The sequence below is a fragment of the Gymnoscopelus braueri genome (genome assembly GCF_963280865.1).
Source record: "Gymnoscopelus braueri genome assembly, chromosome: 20".
Classification (NCBI taxonomy): Eukaryota; Metazoa; Chordata; class Actinopteri; order Myctophiformes; family Myctophidae; genus Gymnoscopelus; species Gymnoscopelus braueri.
Genome location: NC_137622.1, coordinates 11,042,980 through 11,066,937, shown reverse-complemented (window position 1 = coordinate 11,066,937; position 23,958 = coordinate 11,042,980). Strand labels below are relative to the sequence as shown.

General features: G+C 41.5%; 1 protein-coding gene across 3 annotated transcripts; it reads left to right on the top strand.

The window, feature by feature from the left end:
• Positions 1-593: 593 nt before the first annotated feature.
• tnip1 (TNFAIP3 interacting protein 1) lies at positions 594-23,876 on the top strand. 3 transcript variants are annotated; one of them, XM_080415347.1, is made up of 18 exons: positions 594-719; positions 2,338-2,521; positions 3,205-3,363; positions 3,488-3,579; positions 3,930-3,989; positions 5,153-5,380; positions 8,648-8,742; positions 8,997-9,138; positions 9,669-9,761; positions 9,882-9,947; positions 12,003-12,134; positions 15,919-16,047; positions 16,379-16,507; positions 18,012-18,137; positions 18,316-18,399; positions 18,938-19,063; positions 20,904-20,988; positions 21,139-23,876. In XM_080415347.1, exons 2-18 carry the CDS (start codon positions 2,374-2,376, stop codon positions 21,201-21,203), a joined length of 1,959 nt encoding a protein of 652 aa, XP_080271473.1. In that variant the 5' UTR covers positions 594-719; positions 2,338-2,373; the 3' UTR covers positions 21,204-23,876. The 3 variants fall into 3 exon arrangements, with proteins under 3 accessions (XP_080271473.1, XP_080271472.1, XP_080271474.1); XM_080415346.1 differs by having other exon boundaries at positions 18,848-19,063; XM_080415348.1 differs by lacking the exon at positions 18,938-19,063.
• Positions 23,877-23,958: the final 82 nt, after the last annotated feature.

The window sequence follows — 23,958 nt, the reverse complement described above, 5'->3', positions numbered from 1 at the left end:
GGACCCCCAAATTGTATTGTCTTCGGGCAGTCATTTTTTATTTCCACCACTGAGTTACAGTGGTGGAAATATTTTATGCCCTATAAGATTTGCCATATTAAAAAAAAAACATTTTCCAAAATGTTTTCAAGATTATTTGGACGGACGTTACAATTTGTACTGGCCCGCAGAAGTACCCGCATATTCTCTATTGTTCAATAAAAAGCATTTTAATCCGATCGGTGGCCATTTTCTCATAGAATTGTACTAGTGTATCAGAGTGCAATACACCTCCCAACCAACAGGGTCGCGTGGAGAAAGTTCAGAGAAAATGGTCACCGATCGGATTAAAATGCTTTTTATTGAACAATACGTAACATACGGGTACTTTTTAGGGCCCGAGTAGAATTGTAACATCCGTGGCCATGAGGCAAGCACTTTATGTTTGAAATCTGAACGTTTATGTAGATGTACGGCTTGTAAATGGAGAAAACGCAAACGCCAGGTTGAAGTTCAGCCACGATGCTCGTGACGGACGAGAGCGTCGTGTGATCCATGCATGGCTACTTTTCGTTTTGATATACCTTGGTTGCTTGTTTCTCTCGCAAAAACCTGGCAACACTGCCACTTCCGCAATACGATGTATGGTCAGGGGAAGAAGAAGAAGAGAGGCCACTCAAGCTGATAGAAGGTAGCTGGGCATAAAAAAGAAGGAAGGAGACACCTCTTTGTTCTATACGGTTTGTCCTTTTAAAACACACACATATTCACCTGAAACGAAGCGGTTGTGTGATTGTTTGACGCAGGACATGTTGTCCTGTCCCCCACGCACTGTGGAACGTTAGCTGAACAGCTAGCCAGCTAACGCTGTTGCTAAGCTATTTGCATGACAACAGCGAAAACTAATATTAGCCGTCATTAGCCACCACAGGCTAGCTTGTATTGTTGTAGCAGACACTTGTTTATTTGCTGGTTGTTTGTGTATTAGACCTATACAGCTATCCACTGTTGTTTGTTTTACTTTAGGTTACTAAGCATTTCCCAGGATGGTATCTTACCTTAAGATTCCCAATGTAGCTGAACATGAACGTTGGCTCACATTTGCCAGATGTTGGAAGCTAGGAAGGAGGCTTGCATGGCAACTGTATGGATGCTTCCTTAAATAGTACTAGAGAGGGAGGGAGGGAGGGATGCTGATGTTCCTTGTGTTGCCATCTAGCCCTGATACAGGACCATCTGGTTGTGTAGGTGGGTATACTTTGCGAGAGACAACAACCTACTCCGACTGTATATGATCAGAGGGCCCTGTATCATGGCAGGTATCCACAGGAGGAGAGACAGCAACCAAAGTGGCTCTCAAACTTGTTAATGTTAAGGAAGGACCCCCTCTTGAAAAGGTTTTGTGCCAGGGAGAGAGCATTTTTTGTTGTTAATTGAGATTTAGTGCAGAGTTATACCACTGTCTGCACTGTAAGTAGGGCGATAACAGTGAGTGGAGCGAGTGAAACCTATCAATCTTATATATTCTTTCATTGGGCTAACTTCTAGCTGTTTAATAACAGTGAAATGAAACTGTTCATTGAGGGGAACCCCCTCAAGGACCCCTGGGGGTCCTCGGACCCCACCTTGAAAACCAAACAACTAAAGGGTATCTGAGATGGTTGCCATCCTGCTTGTCATGATATCTTCGCCACTAACCTGTCAATTGGTCCTTATCCTCTTTGCTGACTGGAACCTTTAGACTTCACCATTCAATGAATTATGAACGAAGAGAGGAAACGAGGTCGAAAAGAATCCAAGGGGGTACAGTAACTCTTTACACAGGATGTCTGGTGCATGAAACGTAAACCTCTGTCATCATGACCAGTGACGGGAGCATTACATCGCTGTGTATTTCTCAGTGACTATGTTACAGTGGAGTTCCAGTGTTGTCAAAACTTGGCAGTGATGAATTCACCTCATACATCATCAGTGCTTCTGTTAAACATGTGACTTTATGATGCATGATCACTGGCTTGACATTTGAGATAATCCATTGCTTTCGTGGCTTATCTTTCATACTTTTATAATGTGATTGTGTGCGTTCAAGTCGCATCCATAAATTTGTTTTTTGCAGAAGTCCCCCTGTGATGGTGCCATTCAAATATGGCCCTTTGCATTGTAAATGGCGAAGTGCGAGGAGCGATACTTCAGAGATATTATGTAACGCACAGTGCGCTCTTATGTTGAGGGCCTCTGCTGCTTTCACAGTTGTTTGTTTTCTGTTAAGGGCAAATGGCCATGCATTGTTTCATCTGTTTTTATTTTTTAACGGTGTCCAGTAACCGTTTTTAAACAGTTTGTCTTGTGTCTTCTCAGTTCAGAGCAGCATGCCTTTTGAGTGACGCCGTGGCGATGGAAGGGAAAGGCCCGTACCGCATATATGACCCAGGCGGGAGTGAGGCGAAGGCCAGAGAAGAGGCCGGCGGGGGAAGCAGCTATCGACAGCTACTGGAGGAGAACGGCATCCTAAGGGAACGGATGAAGGGACTAAAGAGCTTAGGTAGGTGCCTAAAAACAGCATGGTTAAATCATGGGCTGTGGACTGAGGGCAAGTGCCAGCTGCTCACTGACATTGACAAGTTGTACACATGGCAGCCATTTTGCTCTTACCTCACACTCGGGGTAGGTGGAGTTTGTATATGGTCAATAGTGTTGACACTAGCGAGCTCTGAAATTCTTGTCAGTACAGAAGTCGTCTTGTAGATTCATGGAACTGCATTTAAAATGGTTCTGTGAACTTTGAGTGGCTGCCACTCAAATGCACAATTTTTTAATTCTTGGCCAATGGAGCTGCATCATGCACAGGGGAAGGGATGCCATTGTCTTGTGCCACAAAAGGAGGAATGCACTGACACCTGATTCCGTTTACCGATATCGTGCTGCTGTGATGTCGCCATGTCAGGGGAGCCTCCCTCAAGTGAATGTTCTTAGAACGTCTGATGGCTCCTTTCCTTTCATGAGTCACCCAAAAGATACCAAGTTACAAACACAGCTAAGTTCTGGTGAAGCTTGTTCTTCGCCACATCCTATTTGATGACTAATTATCGGACGACTGGTTAACCTGCTTACATTGTCTGGTCTCGGTGACGCAGGTCTACACTCTCAGGTTGAAATTAATTATTAAAATAGGTTAAGTGATGAGATCAATGTGTGCTCACTGATGCTCAGATGTGTTGTGTATAGGAGACCTGCTGGAGGAGTCCCAGTCCGAGGCCTCAAAGCTTCGTCAGAGAGTAGAAGAGCTGGTGAGAGACAACGAGGCCCTCAAGTCGTCCAGTTTTGCTGCCAGCATGTGTATGGGCGTTCACACCGAGTCCCAGGGGACGTGTCACACCTTCACTGGTAAAGATAACTTTTAGCTTGGCAAGCCACCGACGCCCATATTGCACATTGCAGCCATGTTGCTCCAATATAACTTGCTTCTCTATGGATACACAAGGTTAATATTAACTCTGGATCTTCCCAGGCCAGGGTAAGCCTCATGGAAATCCCAGTGCAGACCAGAAAGAAGAGCAGCCGTGCTCTTCGGGGAAGGCTCTCCAATCGGAAAAGCCCAATGTGAGTTATGTTAAGAAGAGTACAAGTGACACAGGGTTGCTGTCAGTTAAATGTTCAGAGCTTTGTTTGTGTTTTTCTTTTTTTTTAACGAGTGAACAAACAGGTTTGTGAAGACTGTATGGTAATGATGAGTAACATCAGGTGTTCCTTTGGATGTTTGTCTCTGCGGGTAATGGTATTGGGAGGCTCCGTCTGTGGTAAGCCGAAACACACGTGTGTTTGTCCTCAGATGCTCACCGTTGCTATGTTTTGAACTTGAGGCACCGCTTGTCTTCTTGAGTAGTTTTTGTGTTCCCCAGGAATGTGACTCTTTTTCCCTTTTCTCCATGTTCTTTCATTAACTTCTTCAGGAAGCCTTAACAGAGTTTGAGGTTGTTAATATGGAAGAGAAGACATCAGATGCTCTTACTGTAAGTACTAAAATATCCGCAGTCATGGTCAATTATCATGGTTCTCTGAATAGTCTTAGTGCTTTAAAAATATATATTCTTATAGTTTAACATTATTTCCATTGCATTTTATGAAATAAACATTTTAGTTCTGCTAGAAGTCATATTTAGATTTATCACAATGCTTTGATTGTAGTAGGTAGGGCTGGGTGATATGGACAAAATCAAATATCCCAATATTTTTTACCAAATACATCAACATCGATATTTTGACAATAATATGATTTTCAAATGTTTTGAATAGGAAAAATAGGAGATCTACAAGACCACAACGTTTCAATGCGATGTGTCATGTGTTTTTGACATTTGTTAAGATAAAATGGGGCTTAATTGAAACAGGAAAAGACACTAATGCCGTATCAAGTTGGTACGATATCCAAAATCCCAGACGATATCTAGTCTCATATCATAAAATTGATATTATATTGATCTATTCACCCAGCTCTACTAAAAATACAGTTGCTCCATGTATTTCTGAAAACCAAATAAAATAATCAACACATTAATCGATTTTTAAAATAGTTGTTAGTTACAGCCCTAAATATATAATATAATATGGAATCCATCCATCTTTGTCCACTCATCCGAGGAATATCTAAATTCATCTTATGCCCTGTGCAATTAGTTATGCTGTATCAGGAACTCATCCTTTGGGTGGTGACTCAATGCTGTTAGCTCCAGCCTGAGTCAGCCAAGGGAAAGTCCAGAATTATTACTGACCAGAATTACTCCAATGATTCACACACAGCATCCCAGTCAATGCCTTAACAAGACACGGTTGTTGTGAGAATGTAGTTTTCTTCTTGTCACATGGTTGCCCAGACAGTTGCATGTCTTTAAACTCTAGACACAATTCCAAGAATATACTCAACAAAATGAAACGATTACATCCTTTATTCTGCTTGATTGTCTTGTCTGTGTTGTGGCTACATTTTTGTGTATCTTTCATCAGTGTGATGGAAAATACTCTCGTAATTAAAGTCCCATCGATAATGATAATCCTCTCCTTGTTGAGACCCCCATTGACGGCTCAAATGATGAGTAATGGTGCTGTAATGTGTACTTGACCCCGGTGAGTCAGCAGGAAGAGAGAGAGCTGACCCTTTGTGACTGTGCTTCTCCAGACAGGAGCAGCAGCCACGGTTACGGGAGCCGGAGTGATCCCTTTGCTCATCCCGCAGGAGAACATGGAGCTGGCCAGCCAACTCCAGAGACTGGAGAGCTCCTTCAGCATCTTCGCGGAGGAGTCCAACCCCAACCAGCTCCTAGCCCACCTCGGCCGCATGGCCGTGGAGTTTCACCATCTGTCCTCCAAGGTCCAGAAGAACGAACAGAGAACGTCCCTGCTGCAGGTGACCAGCCAGCAGATCGATTACCCTTAAGCCTGATTTATACTCAATGCTGTACGGCAGTGTCGCGTGCAAAAAAAAGATCTACAATCTCACAATGAATCTTATCCACGATGTGTTTGTTGTGAGCTTGTAGATCGGCATTATGAACATAAACCACACATAGCCTTCATAGTGGCTGGGGGGGGGTGGGCATACTCCTGCCAGTGCCCTTGACCAAGGCACTGACCTTCACAGCTGGAGCTGGTCTCCCGGCGCTGCTCAGTGGCTGCCCACTGCGCCTAATAGTCACTAGTCGGGATGGGTCACATGCAGAGGACAGATTCCGGGCATGTACAAATGCGTACGTACGGCAAATAAATGGAACAAACGTAGAAGGACATAGGTTAACCCATTAAGACCTGAGGCCGATTAAAACATTTTTTTCCTAAATCCTAACGCTTAAAAAAATACATATATTCAAAGACTTGCACAAATTTTCAAAAATAGCAGATCTACAAGCTCATAGTGCGGCACTCGGTGCAGCGCTATGAGCTTGTATATCTGCTGTTTTTGAATGGCCAAAGTAATCGTAAAATGACACACAGATGCGTTCCCGGTCTGAATGGGTTAAGGCAGAAGATGAAGAATAAGTCATGACAGAATCCCAACAACACAGCCTTTTTTTCAACATGACTGTGGCTGGGAGCACTTTTCGCTTCATCAATAAATGTCAATAACTCTGTGGAATCAAAGTAACATAATTCTTATTTTGACTTTTATCTAAGTCATTTGATATTGAGTATCTGCCAATACGATGCCTCATCTGACATTCTCTTAGATAATAAAGCTACACAGTGGATTAAGTAGTTTACAGAAAATTGTTAAACCACAGATAAGATATGATTGACACCTCTCTACAATTTACAATTTAGGCATTAATAGATATAAATACTACTAGGTAAACATTAAAACTAGCATTCAGTCTGAACAACATGCTATCTTAAAAAACTATTCTTGGCATTTGTGAACATATAAGTAACGAATACTATTAGCTCAAGAGTATAACTACTAGTATCTATCCAAAACAGGCTGTGCTTTAAGTGGCGAGATCAAAAGAGAAAGAAACATCACATTGAAAGGAGAGCTGTCCAAGCACATGCATGGCTGTGATACTGTAGCCTCTGTCTAATTATGTCTCATGTCCAAAACACAAACGCAAACTAATATTCACATTATCAGTAGGCTATTATTAAAGCATCTCCCCCTTTCTATCTATCCCAAAAAAGTGCAGCAAGTGGACAGACATCGGATATGTGTCACTTATTTGCTTGCTAGTTCTAATGCTGCCCAAAAATATCTGACAGGTTGTATGCTTGTAGATCAGATATTTTTGGGCAGCATAAGCAGGGGGGGGGGGCAACTAAGTGAAAGTGAAACTTAAGTGCTGCTCATATGGATAGAGTGAGGTAAAGAACACACTCCATTTGTTTCCATAACAGAATGTCTACAGGCAAGACAGAAAGTGGTAAACAAACCTCAAAGTGCCTTTCATGCATGCATGCACAATGTGCCCCCGATGGTGACATTTCAACCTATAGCATTTGATAGAGGGATAATCAAATACACCGAATTAACATATACACTTTGCAGATTATAGAGAACTTTGAATTGTACAGTAGCAATCACTTGAGAATTGGCCGAGCTATGGATTAATTAAACTGCCGGTGTCCAACACTCTGCAGCCACCTTCAGGCGCCTCATTTGAAGCCTAAAACCAAACAAATCGTCTTAGCGCCATGTGGTAAGTCTCTAAGTCTATGGGCAAAATCGCATATTCCACATTGAGTGTTCCGTGCTCGTGCTATAACTTAGCATATAGAGACACCACCTCGCCCAAAATAGTGGCCTTAGACTGCTTTAATTTTAGAACACTAAATCAATTAAGCTTTGCCGATACAATGGTAGACCTCACTTCCTTGTGAAGTCCCCCTTCACAGGTCGAATTTGAATTCAAATTAAATTATAATAAGTTGTATATCAGGAGTGTTGTCACGATTTATCAAATTTTCGGAATGGTTTGTACTCCAAGCCTCAAACATTACTCTTATCTCTACTGATTCAAGACTGATCATAAACCTCCAAAATGTCTGCAATGCATCATTGCTGTTTTAACCCATTTAGACCTGAGGCCGATTCAACAAACGTTTTCTGAAAAACAAAACAAAACAATATTTATTCAAAAATTACAACAAATGTATGTTGCCATATACTGTACATAGCAACAGGAACCCCAAAACGGGTTCCCGTCCTGAATGGTATAGTTACAAAAAGGGGTTCACGCCCAAAATGGGTTAACTCAGACTGGCTACATTTTAATTTCAATATGACCTTTGTGATTGTGAGACAGATTAAAGAAACAGCAGTACAACATGTACTACACTACATCTGCATCCATACTTGACACTTTAATGGAAACTCTTTGGTGCCGAGACATAATTCTGATTTAAAAAAACTCCATCCGTCTGTGCATTCAGGGGCCCCATGCAGCCATTACCCATGGAGCCTTGAGTCCATATTGATTGCTGTATTTTCATTATGCAAAAGTTGCTAGTGTGCTTTTACAGTGACAGTAAACTCGCAGCATCATCATTATCATCATCATCTTTTCTGTATTAGCCAGTCTGATCCAGTCTAGAGCCCGCCTACTGTATCCAGTAATACACAAATACACACCGTTTCCGTTTAATTTGTCTAGTTAGTGGCACAGCAAAGATAGTAAAAGGTCAAGGGGTGTTCAGGTGTTCAGTTCTAAAACATAATATAGAAATGGACTCACCTTTAGTCCTTACAGGAAAACTGCTTGCTCAGCTCATCTTAGAGACGAGGGCTTTTAACAGCAGGAAAGGCTTTATTTTTCCTTAGTTTGTATATAAGCTAACAAAAAAAGCTTTATTAATTTTACAATCTAATATTCAAATTATATATTTTTACTACCCTACAAAATGTACATTGAGAAGTGTGAACAAGACAAACAGAGGCCACAATTCGGATAGAAAATGGACCGGTCTGGAGGCACTAATGTTTTCCCCACAACTTGGGGAAAGTAGTATATGGAGAAAAAGTCACATACTCAACATATTGAACACCAAACTGTAAATGAAGAATCGTCTCGTCCTTGGTTCAGGAAGAAATGTGTTTATACTTCTCTAAATTATATATCCTTCCTGTCTAATGTACTGTATATTAGCTTCACAGCGATGACAAGACTATTCATGTTTATCATTTTAGACGCTGTGTGAACAGCTCAGACAGGAGAACAATGAGCTTCGCAAGAAAATGGAAGAAGATCATCAGTTCAGGAATCGAGACTTGGAACAGCTGAGGTGACTTGATATTATTGTTATTCGTATCACTCAACAAGGGACACATTTGTTGGGCTAGTTTCTGTTTTACCTTTGGACACAGTTGACTTCATCAATGACAGTTGGCCTTACTTTCACTTTTGGTGTTCCAGTCCTTTCTCGTATAGTTATCACACCTTGGGGGGTGCTTAGGGTCTTCCCAGAGGACTTTGCTGTTCAGCGTCTTTGCATGGAGCCTTTGTTGACTTAAGGTTTCTGTTTTCTGACTGTTCCAGGCAAGAGAACCACAAACTTAAGGAGCTGGTCACAGGATCGACACCACCGGCGGACACTGCTCCTCCAGAGGCCCGGGAGGAGCCGGTGAAAGATGAAACCGCCAGCGTAAGAGCCAAGATGGAGGTCAGCACACCGCAGAAGGTAAACATTATCTCTGAGGATGTTCCTGTCATGTTGATTCTGTAATTCCTTCACTTTGTAACATTGGCTTTGAAACATACCAGTACTATTTCAGTAAAAAAAAAAGAGACCATTACTATTAAGGTTATTATAGGAATCAAAATACCATCATCAATAAATATAATAGATAAAGCTCTATTGCCGAATAAGCGGACCCTCGGCGATAGAGCCTTCAGTGTGGCAGCCCCTGACCTCTGGAACTCTCTCCCCATGGAGATACGCCAGACGCCAACACTGGACTCTTTCAAGTCTGCACTGAAGAGACCCTTGGCCCTCAGGCTTTTGGCAAATAGTTTGTTTATTTTTTGTATCGTAAAGCATCCTTGAGTTTCTGAAAAGCGCTATATAAATTCAAGTTATTATTACTACTACACTTTGTGACTGAAGCATCCCAATTTGATATCGGCGGTAATGCAGTGATGTCAGCAGTGGCATTGTAGTGGTGTGGCTTCTTCGGGGATTTAGGAATGTTTCATGTATCCCCCCTTCAGAGCGTGAAAGCTGCAGACAAAACCCAGACGAAACCTTGTGATCAGGAGGTGTATGAAAAGAAGATCAAGCTTTTGGAGAAGCAGAGAAAGGATGTGAGTGTCTTTCCTTCACCGTCTGTCCTCTTTTGCCATATGAGGGAAAATCTGTGTGTAATTAGTTTCCTGTATGTATGCTGTCATTACTTTCATTGTCAATGACCTCTTGTACTTTAGGTACTGGAGGTGAACAAGCAGTGGGACATACAGTGGAATTCCATGAAGTCGCAGTTTGAACAGAAGGTACAGAATGTTTCCTAAAACTGAAATAAAATCCAGCCCATCCAGTTTACTATTCTTAGATCAGGTACAACAAAAGTGTTTTCTTTTGAAATGTAAACTTCCCTTCTAAAATATTGAGTGTTTTTATTTTTCCAGATGTTTAAGGACCATATACAGTCAGTACACGTTACTGTTGTATTCACAGATTCAGCCATATATTGTACATAAACACAGATCATTTTGTTAATGTTTTTGCGCATGTCTACATTTTCTCAAGTCATTAAAACCGTACCAAACTTGGGTCCGCACTTTTAAATCTATTAAATCATAATTACAATGTAACTTTGACCAGAAAATAGCGGCACAGTAAAACGTGGTGGTTGAGTATCAAATACCATACTGAAATTAATGGAATCCAGTGGCTTCCTTGTAAATCAGACCATATTACAACATGCTTTGAAAAATGACTAAGACTCATGGTATCCTGACATTGCTGCTGACCAAGGGCAAACATGGCAAACCACCGCTATGGTCCTTTTAACCACTTAAGCCCTATATATTTTTGGTTGTGTGAGCTTGTAATGACGCGACGTGATGTGTAATCGCCTATAATGACATGACCAAAATATTGACACAAAGTTGAAATTACTTAAGTCTGGTCAACTCAGTCTGGTACAAGTCATTTACCCCCCCCCCCCAGGTTTTGGTTTCCTCATTCTTTGCCTTGTTTGCTTGAAATGTTCTTTAGTCATTACATAACAGCATATTCAAATTGCAAGCACTCTGCCCCCACAACTTGCCGAAGATGGTTTTTCATTTGAAATGGACACTCATAAAGTTCATTACAATGTTCATCTATGAATAGTGGCCTTTTGCAATTCCACAAACATTACTTTATGTATCCCGTCAAAATGTTACCTTTTTTTCTTTCTCCCATAAGCTTTTATTTGGTCACTCAGGTTCATTGCTGTATAGAGGAGACCGTGCTCTATACTGCATCAGTTAACTTGTGTTCAAACTAAGTAACATGTACCTATTCCATAACTGTTTTCCATTGTACTAATTTCAGCCCCCTGCATCTGACTCTTGTTCTTGAAGGGCTTGACGGCTTAAATTGTCATGTTTGTAATCATGCTAGTAAGGTCAAACACCTTCTAAGGAATTTGATGTTAGCCATGATGTTTCTGTTGCTGGTAACTTTAATGTGGTTGCCCTGTGACTGTTGTGAATTAATTCGCTTGAGTTTGCCATATTAATAACCTGTCAGTTTCTTGGTTCATATAATATCAGAACTCAAACCACCCAAAATATTGATTTGAAACTAAAACAGATTATAATAATGCTAGAAGTTATTTTGGGTTACAGTCGTTTATGTTTTCCATCATTGAAATAACGTTGGACACAATTTGACGATTTGTGCACGGCTTCAACAAATTAAATGTGTTAAAGTAACAGAGGCCTCCATCTGTTATGTTTGTGTTAACTGGAGCAGCTGTGTGTCACTTGTGCGTCCTGCAGTGCCATACTCTCTGAGCACGCTCACCACAAGGCTAGTTGCATCTCACTTGAAAATTCCCCTCACCTCTCTGGTACCCACTGACTTCCTGCTGTGGTGCAATCAAGAGGGCAGCAGAAGCGCACGCAAACACGTGCACGCGTTCTCACAAGCTCACACATTCAGACTCGGGACGCCCACACACAACCTGGCGGCACACATTCACACGTTTTGACGGGGACACCATGCAACATTTGGTTTAACCCGCATACCACTTGATATATCCATTTGCGTCATTAGGCCATGTCTTGTTTTATTTTTTGCAGTCGAGGAGGGGTATGTTGCTGCAGCATATTGCATCATACTGCTATCTCGGAATTCAGAGATGTTCAAAGCTGTATAACATGAGCACATTACATTCAATTCAACCAGGAAATTAGAAATATGCATATCAGCCAAATATATAAAAAAAAATACCTTCATCAGTGTCTCCATGTTTGTGAGAATTTAGAGTTTACAGTCGTCACTGTTGGACATTGGTGAGTGCCCTCCTCAAGTAAATGACCTATATGCCCCCTCAGATCACTGACCTAAGACAGCGCCTGGCTGAGTCCCAGAAGGCTGTGACAGAGTTGGAGGCAGAGCGAGAACAGCGGCAGCGAGACTACGACAAGAAACTGCTGTTAGCGAAGTCCAAGATCGAAAATGTACAGGTACGAATACACAGGTTGTCTGCAGGTCCCCTGAAAGAAATGTCTTGCAGTATCTAATACAGTTAAATATCTCTGCTGTTCGGCCGGAACCAGCTAAATCCAAAATGGTAATTGTTCAGGAAATGAAAAACAAAATATCAATTTTTCAGAAAATGAAGAAAACCTTATATTTTTAAAACAAAGCAATACTGCCTCATCAAACTTGGTATTGTGACTTTATATATTATCAGATACTTGCATGTGTCAGTATATTATCACCACTTTACCCAAATCCAGTGCAAGTGGAGTTAGGAGGTTTTGTCCATCATTGATAAGAACAACTGGCAATGGATCTCAAAGCTCACAACACATCACAACACATTGTGAGCTTGGAGATCAGCTATTTATGGTGAGCGCCATCCTCATATACTATAGATCAAGCTGAATTCTGTACTTAAACAACTTTTATTTTAACATGCATTGTAAACAACCATGGATCTAACTGTTACCACTGTTGTTCTTCTACAGTTGAGTGCAACAAACAATTCTGCCTCAATACTCAATCATGTATTTAACAAAAGCGATCATGGCACACCAACAATAAATAAATGGCATATAAATACAAAATACATTTATGAAAAATAGAATCTGTCAAATCTGTAGCCTACTGCACTAACAATAACAACCACAGTTGAATTTACCTATCATATACCTATCAACATTTTATTATCACACTGTTGTGTGTTGTGTGTTGCGTGTGTGTGGTGGGTGTTTCTTAGTGCTTCAGATTGTCATAAAAGCTGTGAAAGTATTTTGGCATGATCTCCTTGAGCTCTTGGAGATGTTTGAAACAAACTCCTGCACACACTCATTCTCTGTCCATTAACATTTAAAAAGAAAACGCGAGCAGATGACCTTTGTGAAGACACCCTTCTCCTCTTTACTGGGGTGACATCTATCAAACCTTGCACATACATTCTCTTCTCTTCCCAGTTTATGTTCTCCCAAAAGCATTGAAAAATCTTCTCCCTGTCTGCCTCATACAGAGCAGAGCTTCTCGAGAGCCTGAGAGGAGGGGGGAGTTGTTTGTTTTTGACGGACAGTTTGAGGGTCCAATGGAGTTAGGAGTTTTCGTCAGAGGCGCTTTTTAATACTTTTCATATGTTATTATTAAAAAAAAAATTACAAAGATGTAGAGGGGGTTCAAAAGCGTTGATTTATGAAAAAACGACGATATATTTTTAGTGTACATCTTAAATTCGGTCTTTTAGTACTGTAGACTGTAGGCCTACTAGAGAATTTCACTGGTGAAATTGGTCTTATGCATTTTTTCTTCATTAAAATGCATTAAATTAAAGGTAAACATCACCGGTTTTCAACCTAAATCCCATTGTTCTGATGTGAAGGGATCATTAATAATAGTGGCAACAACAAACAAACTTTGTCTTCTGTGTAAAATGTTGTCTTCTGTGTAAAATGTTGACATTGTGAAATTATGCATTTCACGACCATATAAAAGCACCAACATTTTGTCGAGAAATACACAGAAGACGTAGGGTATTTTTTGCCACTATATTGATTTCCTCACATCAGAACAGTGGCCCAGTTCCAATCTCCCCACTAAACCCTCGAGCCCTGAATCCCACATGGGCTTGAGGGTGAGAGGCTGCAAGGGCTCCAAATGGTATAAAAGGAATGAAACACTTTGAAGATAAGTCCTTCATACATTTTACACTTTACAAACTCTTACTCTTTATTTACAGCCAGTGCTTTAAAGTCTGTGATTGTTTATTGGGGTTTGTATATTATTCATTTTAATTTGCATTCCATATTCTGTATACCTCTGCTGTCGGGCAGAAACCAGCTATGTCCAAAATATTAACTTTTCAGGAAATGAAAACTCAAAGGGTGTTCAATGGCACTGATTTATTAATAACAATAAAAAGGTTGAAAAATGGAGATAGCTGGTTTTGCCCAACAGCGACGATAAATATTTACTTTGCTTATTTCTTATCTTGTGTCCCTTATTTTCACTAATTTACAGTATCTACTCCATTCCGTCTCTAGTTGAGAACGATGAGAGAGCACTAGGCTACTGTTTGTTGACATTCTAAGCATGGCCAATTTGCATACTTTGGATAATTGATGTTTGGATGATTCCCCTGGTATCCCCATATTTAACGTTACAACGTTATGATTCAGGCAAAGTTTCATCGATACTGACTTGTGGAAAGGGTCGATAAAGGGCTCTGCCAGAGCCCTCACCGACTTGACGATTTCAAATGGGACAGCCCTCACAGACTTCTCATAAGTATTTTAAATGTAACTGTGCTGGTTTACATTTTTTGCCTAATAAAATATTCAATCAATCAATCAATCATGAACATGCGACTAAGGCCCCGTTTCGACGAGAGAAAGCGGCAAAATAAAATCTCAGATGTGCCGTCCGTTTGACAACAACAGCGTAATCAGGGGTTGAAAGCGCAACAAAGTGAAAACCCCTTCCAGAGCGGAAATCTTTGAAAACGCTCCGCCTCGCGTCTCCATGTAAACGGGCAACACGGGTGAATCCGCTAAACGTGTGATGTCATGGCTCACCCGCGAGCTATTACATTGGTGCAGAGCCGTAGAACCAAGCTGCATTGGTGAATGTAAACAAACGGCTGTGACAGGAAGTAGAACGGAAGTGGTTCTACACATGCAAGACTCGTCTATCTGGCAGTGCGCCACCGCCACCTAGCCACCTGGCATGCACACTACAGCGTCCGTTTAAACCATAGGTCTAAACGCAGAATAAAAAGTGAGAACGCAACAGGACTTTGCCGTTTTCTCTAGAGACCGTTGTCGCCTGTGTCAGTGAGTCTGTAAGGGGGGACAATATGAACTGGGCCAATGTGATATAGGTTGAAAATAAGTGACGTTTCCCTTTGAGCTGAAATGTGCAGCCACCCTAATACAGGGCACCAACACAAATTCCTGTCAATGCACTGTATAAGCATATTAAATAGAAACGTTTTTTTATTTATCATTATGACTTAATTCTAACGAACTGAAGCCGAACTGAAGTCTGTCCTGGACAGGAGTCTCCGGACATACAAACAGATGATGACTTCGTTCTAACATTGAAGAAATTGCTACCCACAAACATCGATGGAGTAGAATTACAATACTGTGTAGAATTGTAGATTCTGTTCTGGAGGGATTTTTTTCTCGACTTGTGTGAAAGCACAGCAGCACATGTGCTTAAGCGGTGCTTCCCAATAAATCAAAGCTCTATCGCTTTTGATTTCAGCAGTCTCTATGCCTACCTGATATCAGGTTTTCAAAACATCACTTGCACAGCAGTTTCTTTGCGCACATTAGCACAATGGTTCTCAAAGGACAAGGTCAAGGACCCCCAAATTAATGTATGTATTTGGCCATGGACCACCATCTGAAAATAATGTTTTTGTGCAAGGGATCCCCATACAAGATCGGTTTGAAGTGAATGAAATGATTTTGCTATATTAACACATTTTGCTGGGGACCCCCTGGAACCCTCTCAAGGACCCCTGTTGGTTCCCGGACCCCATATTGAGAACCACTGCATTTGCACTCATGTATCCACGACACGAAGCAACGCGGACAACACAATAGTACCACAGATGGAAGGGACTTGCCAATGCAGATAGCTGCCTTATTGTTGAAGGACCTAAAATCTGTCACTCAATTACAGTCATTTATCAAAACAAAGTAATACAGATCAAGAAACATGACACCTGAGAGATGTTATCTAAGGTATTTTAACTTGTGTGTGTGTTCTCAGGGGGAGAAAGAGTGTCTGAACTCTGAAACTGCTGAGCTGAAACAGAAAGTTCGCTACTTGCAGGACCAGCTGCTCCCCCTCAGCAAGCAGAGGGAATACCAGGAGAAGGAGATCCAACGTCTCAACAGGGTGAGACGTTCTGTGTGTGTGTGTGTGTGTGTGTGTGTGTGTGTGTGTAGATCCCATGTACATTTGTGCGTGCATGAATAAATTCCTGTGCAAATGCTTATGCATGCAAGCGTGCCATGTTGTGTATACGTGTGTGTGTAGATCTCCCATGTACATTTGTGCACGTACATGCATGAATGCATTTCTGTACGCATGTGTGTGTGCAAGAACTCATTTCTGTCCGTACACTTGTGTGTTCATGCATGCGCAGTTGCTTGTGCAAATGAGAGACAAAAACAGAATGAAATGGAGACGACTCCTATGTGTCTTCTCTTGTTTCCCTCTCCGCCAGGCTTTAGAGGAGGCCCTGAACCTGCACTCCACCTCCACCACCTCCCAGCAGCCACCTGGACAGGGGGATGCAGCCAGCAACCTAAGAAAGCAGGAACTGCTCACCCAAATAGCTGTGCTAAAAGAACAGGTTGGCCATGAACACACACACACACACACACACACACACACACACACACACACACACACACACACACACACACACACACACACACACACACACACACACACACACACACACACACACACACACACACACACACACACTCTCTCAATATATCAGCCAATATTTCAGAAATCAGTATCTGCAATTATGCAGCTCTTTATGATTTGAAGGATTTCAAAATCCTTTTAGAACTTAAAGTAATACTAGGTAACGTTTTCAACAAAACTAAAGTTAAATTGTATATCTTTTGCGAGTGGCAAAAGTTTCACAACACCCACTCCGTGAATTTCACCCCCGGAAGCCTTTTATTTATATATTTTCTATTGAACGTGTACGGGGGGACTTTCCCGGGAAAATGACGTTCCTGGCCAACGTCATGACGTCGTGGCCGACGTCCTCAGGAACTACCGCAACGGTTTCCTGTTTGGCCAGGAACTACCGCGGTAATAGCAAAAAGGAACCTCACGCTGATTTTAAGATAATGTAGGATTGGAAGATCGAAAAAGAACAGAAAAAGAAAGCACAGCTCATGGTAACTAATGCTCCACTGGCTAAGAGAAACGATCCGTAGATAGTATAAAACAATTAAAAGATCGCTTTTTGAAACGCTTCCGGCTTCCGGTGAAAACGAATGGAATTCTGGGTAATCGAGGACTAGGGAAATTGTATGCAGTGACGGTAGTGACCAGCAGAGGTTGCTAAAGATCGTTATTTGTGATTCTGCATTGTACAACTTAAAAGTTAGGGTAAGTGATTTGCTTTTGTTAAAATAAGTGTTAAATAGCTCTATATTCTGATAGTACTCATTGCTATAGAGTGTTTGTTCAGTAACAGGAGTCTCCTTGTCTCTCCACCTCTAAACAGAAAATGCATTTTCGTTTCATTTCCAATTTTAGCCAACCAGGACAGAGAACTCAATCAGGATACAGATTAAACAAGTGAAATTGGAAGTGATGACACTAAGAAATGAGCAGACAAAATTGGAACTGGAACACTATACAAATGAAGCTTAAAAATGGGTACTTTCTCCTGATTGGCTGAGATTTTGACACCTACCGGAAAATGTATTTTCTGTTTATTAAAGAGCTGGAGAGACAGGGAGACATCTGTTACTGAAAAAAACACTCTATACATGTAGCAATGATTACTATCAGAATATAGTGTTTTAACCTTTTAACAAAATACTTTTTGTTTTAACCAAAGTTCAGTTTATGTGTCTATCTACTTGTTTGCTTGTTCTTCAAATATCAGTACAAAATATTGGCAAGATGTGGTCTAGGACTCCCCAAACTCTGGATCCGCATTGGACCCAAAAATCTGGCGTTGCTTGGCCTCTCTCTCTCACACACACACACACACACACACACACACACACACACACACACACACACACACACACACACACACACACACACACACACACACACACACACTCTTCACTTCTTACAGTCCATGTACTGCTCTTCAGGTGAAGATCTTTGAAGAAGACTTCAGAAAAGAGAGAAGCGACAGGGAACGTATGAACGAGGAGAAGGAGGACTTGAGACGGCAAGTGGAGAGGCTGCAGGGTCAGATGACAAATCTGACCAATCAGGTATCTGTACTAGTAATTAGGCATTATCATCATTATCACTGCAGAGTCAATTCTGTCCATGTGTCGTAACTCTGCCGACAGCTGATGATTATAGTATATTATTACTATTATCATTTATTTGTTATGATTTTAAACAATGTAAGCATTGTTAGCTGGTCTTATTTTTCATACTTTTCAGCTTCATCAGGCACAGAACGAGTGTCAGAGGGAGCGCACGGAGAGATGTAAGCTGGAGAGATTGCAGATGCAGCATCACAAACAGGTACAAACAATAGCCTCCACCACAAGCATTCACAAAGAGTCAGTCTTCCAAATGATCTGCGATACCAACGCTTCTGAAACGTACATTCCTGTTAGGGACAAGCGTTTCATTGAAAGTTTGTCTTTTTGAGACCCGTGGATGGATGCAAATCCCAGTGCAGCGATGCCCCCTTGTGGCTGAAAGCTGTCAAGACACACGCAGACAGTACCAAGTGCACACTAGACCAGAGCGCTCGATACTCCATGACACGAGCCTCGCTCCCCTCAGGCTGTTTGTTGTCAGTGCTGGCACAGGGACAGAAAGTGGAAAGTTTACATCATTCCCTTTGTGGGAGGCGGTGCAGGCAGGCAGGGGGTTTAAAGTTCAGCAGAATCCCCATGCCGTGACTGAGGCAGCGTAGCGGCTGCGTTCTGACGGGGGTCACGTGTGTACTTGTGATCCCTCGTAGGGGCAGCAGCAGGAAAGACGTACCTCAGACCCCACGTCAGGCTCAGTGAACGGCCCGCTGAGCCCTCCATACTGTGGTCCGTTTGTGCAGGTGGGACCGCAGGGCCTGGAGGGCTGGCCTATACACTTCCCCCCTCGGATGCCCAACGCAGCAGCCGCAGCAGCAGCCGCCGCAGCAGCACCGCCTCCCGGACGAGACTTCCAGCCTGTTGCCCCGGTAAGAAACCCACCAAGGCTGGCCGTGTGAGGGAACAGAAAACCGCCCTCTGCCCCTTCAGGGTCGCAAGGAACATGCCAGTTGACATTTATGTACTGCAGCAGGACCACAAAGCCACCTGCCTGCTAATGAGCTTGGAAAAGTTTATATTTGGGACAGATGAGTCGGCTTAAAGTGATGTTGAACTTTTGGACGAACCTTGGGTTGTATAAGTAATGTATATATCCAAATAACAAACCTTATGCAACAGAGGTGTTGTGAAAGTGGTGACCTATATTTTTGTTGCACCAGTGAACTGCCATTCACTTTCCCCAAATTATGTACCGGGACTAATTTTATGGCATGACTCTGCAGGAAGGGCTCTGTGTGTGTGTGTCTGTGTGTTAGTCCGCTGCTAGTCCGCTGCTAATCTCACAAACTGCTTGACCGATATTTATAATAGAAGTCAAAGGGGCTCTGATCAGCTGAAACCTTGCCAAAATTTGTAGTCGTACATTATAGATGGGGTCATTATACTGACATCATAAATTACTAACATCTGGGCGCTCAGGTGGCGCAGTGGTGAAGTGCCTGCCCACCACCACTGAGGTTGTGGGTTCGAATGCACCGTGGTACGTCTGGTTTTGTCTAGCGTCTATATGAACACAATTGGCCTGTGTTCGCCACTGTTCGGGGGAGGCAAACTGGGCGTGGAGGGTGATATTTATTCATCACTGCACGTACTCCTACGGCCTAGAGTAAATGGAATCGCTACTTCTGGTTCCTTGATCACGAAGCACCGAAGCAGCAGATTAAGTTGAACAAAAACATTTGGACTTGCATATCCTGCCCAGATACAGGCGCTACACAACCCAAGGTTCTACTACCAAAGCTTCAACATGAGGTGTTGTGGAGTACTAGATGTGCTGAGGGAGGATGTTATGGTACTTTTCCATTGCATAGAATCAGCTCGGCTCTACTCTACTGTCCTCGGCTTACTCAGTTTTCCACTGCAGGTAGGACCCCCCCAATGTAGCTGGTCTTAACAGCGATGTTAACCCTCTGCATAGGAGTGGTAAACAAGGCTAAAGCTAATGCTAGCACAATGATCTCTATGTCTAGTTAATTTGTACAGTTCAACAAAAGCCATTACTGCTAACATTAAGGCAAGAAATAGGCCATGCAATTTCTCAGTATTGATTCATTTCACATTTCCAACAGTTTGTTAAGAGTTGAATGCCCTTGTCGAGTCTGAGAGCACAACAACACAAAAGAGACTGAGAATGAAATAAATGCAAGAAAATGTGTACTAATGAAAACACAGTCACCAAACCTAACTCCATAAACTAAACAAAAACAACTGTACAACAAAATTGGCAGTTCACCCCTACTGGTCCATGTTATATATTTACAAGTGCAATGGATTATTCAGAAAGGGGGAAAATTATTGCAGGATTTTAATTCTAATAACAAATTCCTATCTCACAAACAAAATGTAGACTAGAGTTTTAACACAGCTGGTATTTACACATGGGAGACATCCTCACAAAGAACAAAGAGAAGATGCAAAATTCAAAACAATAAATACAGCATTATTCGTGAGCTTTCACGGAGTCAGTCCATGGATGCGAGTCGTTCATGATGCTAGGGATGATTCTCCGACCAATCAGTAGTCGGCAGTGCCAGTGTTTACACATCACCTTTGGTATCGTGACAGCCTACTTAGACACTTCGACATCGGTACCAGCCAGGTACATTGACCTAATGGAAAAGCAGAAATAGCGGGTAGAGCCGGGGCGAGTTAAGCCGGTACCATGTAATAGAAAAGCGGCATTAGGTGATGATGTTGTTCTCTGTTCAGGGTTTTCCGTGGCAGTCGTCCTTCCCGCAGCCTAGAGGGGCCAGAGGCACAGGGGAGGGCTCCAGACCACCACCAGAGAATGCAGGTATAGTACAAGTACCAGCTGAATAAAATAAACATGCAATACAACATAAAACCAAAGATCTTTAGTTGATAGTAGTCAAAAGTAGATTATGTAATTGTCAGTTATTTTCTGTACGCTAACAGATCTTTATTCCCACCACTGTATTTTCAGATCAGTCCACAGCTACAGGATTTGGCAAAAGGGAGAGACAGAACATCGACCCTGGAAAGCACTAAACGAAGCATCGCCGCTTCCAAAGGGAGCGCGGGTAGTAGCATGAACCAGTTTGTTTGAGTTGAAAAAAAGGTGTGATTTTGAACTATAATTTTTCCTACTGAAACTGTAGATATCCTATTGTAATGTTGTTTATACACTTGCGTTTTATAAACCTATTTGTGAAACACTGTTTCGCTATTCTGAATATATATATACATGAAATATTATTTAGATTTTTTTAATCTATTTTTTTTTCCTTTTTATTTCTTTTTTCGAGACTCAATCTGCTTCATATGATTCTATGCAGGAAACTGAAGTCATTTGTTCAATAGGTTGGCAATGATCAAAATTGATTAGGTTTTTGTTTTCTTCTCAGACAATAATACCTATGTGATTGTTTCTCTGCAAAGGTGTAACAACTTTACACACTTGGTTTGTTACTTGTAGAGTTAACGGAAGCCATTCCCCAATATGACAAAGACTACATATAATCATTCCTACAATGAATGATTATATATAGGTACATTGACTCATAGGAATTGTAATGTGAATGTTAACTCATTTATGATAATTTCCTCAGTACCATTGATGTTATAGAACTGTCCCATTATGTGTAACTGTTCCAAAGTGATTGTTCAAATACTAAAATTTTGGGAAACAAATTTTGATGGTATCACAGCCAAAACAAAAAAAAGGAAAAAAGGAAGAAAAAAAATCAAAAAAACATGATTGTGATTATTGATAATTTATTTATAATCTACTGTTTTGATAGTTGCATTGACTAAGTGTAAATCATTGTCTTTAGTAATGCTGTTCTTTCTATGTTGTTAGTGTATTCCCAATATATTGTAGCTATTGAGATTGTATGTTTGTATCAGACACACAAAACAAAACGTACAGTACATACACATACAACCAAGTTTTAGTTTTAGTATCATTCATATATCAGCATCCGATGGACCTAATCTCATTGATTGCGACACTTTTGCTTTACCATAATTTATTCTGATTTGATCTCTCATTCCAATATGAACACCCGTCTTGCAGTATCCTACTTAATAATGAATAGTTGCCCTCAGCTTAGTCTCAACATTATCTAGCGGTTTGAGATCAGTTTTGAGCTACTTAGGCCCTATTTTATCTTTTTGAATATTTCAAATATAGCTGATCTACAAGCTTGATCTACAAAGACAAATTAACTGCTCATACCCGTTGGGTGAATTTAATAAGTTAAGTCAGAGGAATGATAGAAAAACAAGAGAGGAGGATCTCACATGGCCCATTTTCCCCCCCATTCCATTACTTCCGGCCAACGGCAAACCGGAAGACAAGAGTGGCCTAGAATTCATCCTCATCCTCTGTGGCAAAACCCCCCGAAAATTTGAGACTTTTTGCCTATAATGACATGCCCAAAATCGTGATGACAGGTTGAAAGTGGTTGCCATCCCTATTTTCTTTGCTAAAAGCGTGTTACAATAGGACACGTGAGCTTGTAGATCATCTGTTTTCACTGCGCGACACCATCTTACAATGAAGTAAGTTAGTAAGTAGGTCGAAGTGGCTTATCATTATCAGCCCAACGAGGGTGTCTATACCTTGTTTTAATGCGCTAGATCCCTGGGAGATGGATTGCTGAGGTGGAGCGCTACACCTACCGTCAGCTGCCAGTACCGCATGAAATAGATACCTATGCTACTCATCTGGTGAATTGCCAGTGCCCCGGGTCTAAGCCAGAACCATGTGGTCCATAGGCGAGTTCTCTACCGACTGAGCTACCTGTACATATATACCTGTTTATATTGACATGCCCAAAACTTGAAAGTGGTCGCCATCCCTATTTTCTTTGCTCACAGCGTTGTGATTTGACATGTGACAGGCTTGTAGATCAACATCATTGTGTGATTAAGTATAAAATAGGGCTTAAGTGGAATTAACTGCAGCATTTAGACCTGGACCCAGCAGGCATTGCAGTCTTCGTGTCTGTATAGGCTGGGTTGCATCAATGTACTGTATGTAGACTGTAAAACATTCCAGCTTTTTCCTGTGGGTCTTGATCTGTAACATTCATATCCTGTTTGAGGATGCTTTTCACCAGTATCCAGAGTGTCACAACAGCGCTGCCTCCCCTCAGAGATAAAACAAATCCTCTGCCAGGACGTCTGGCTTCGCTTACTAAACACCTCAATGACCAGCAACCCACACCTTGCCGACTGACCTGTGAACTGCTGTGATGCATCGTTAATAAAAGACCCACGCACGCACCCTCACACAAGAGCTTCACCCCTCTAGATAATGGCTGTGACTAATGTGACGGTAAACTCGCCATGTATCTCCTTTTTGAATCAACCCAATGTTTAGCTGAATATCCATCGAGTTTTCCCTAATGTGTGTATTTCAGACTTTGAGATGGAGGGGCCTCCAGATGTATGTAGATTAAATTAGAACACGCCTCCATATGAACCAACATGTTATCAACAGGGAACATATTCCTGCTTGGTGAGAGCTGAAATGAGACATTAGCTGAATTGCACTTTGAAAGGTATGCTGTAATTACTGGCAGTTGTATTTTCTTGGTTTGTAGCCTAGTTTTTTTTTCTAACTTTTTATTTTATTTTATTTTTTTGCTGTAGGAAAAGCACATTAAAGTGAGAATTTTTGTATTTGACTGGCTTAATAAATATATACTAAATGTCTGTTAGTTTCATGGTCTGGTTTTTCATGTCTTTCTGAAAACTCTAGAGACTACCTCACCCCCTAGCACCCCTTTCCTCACTA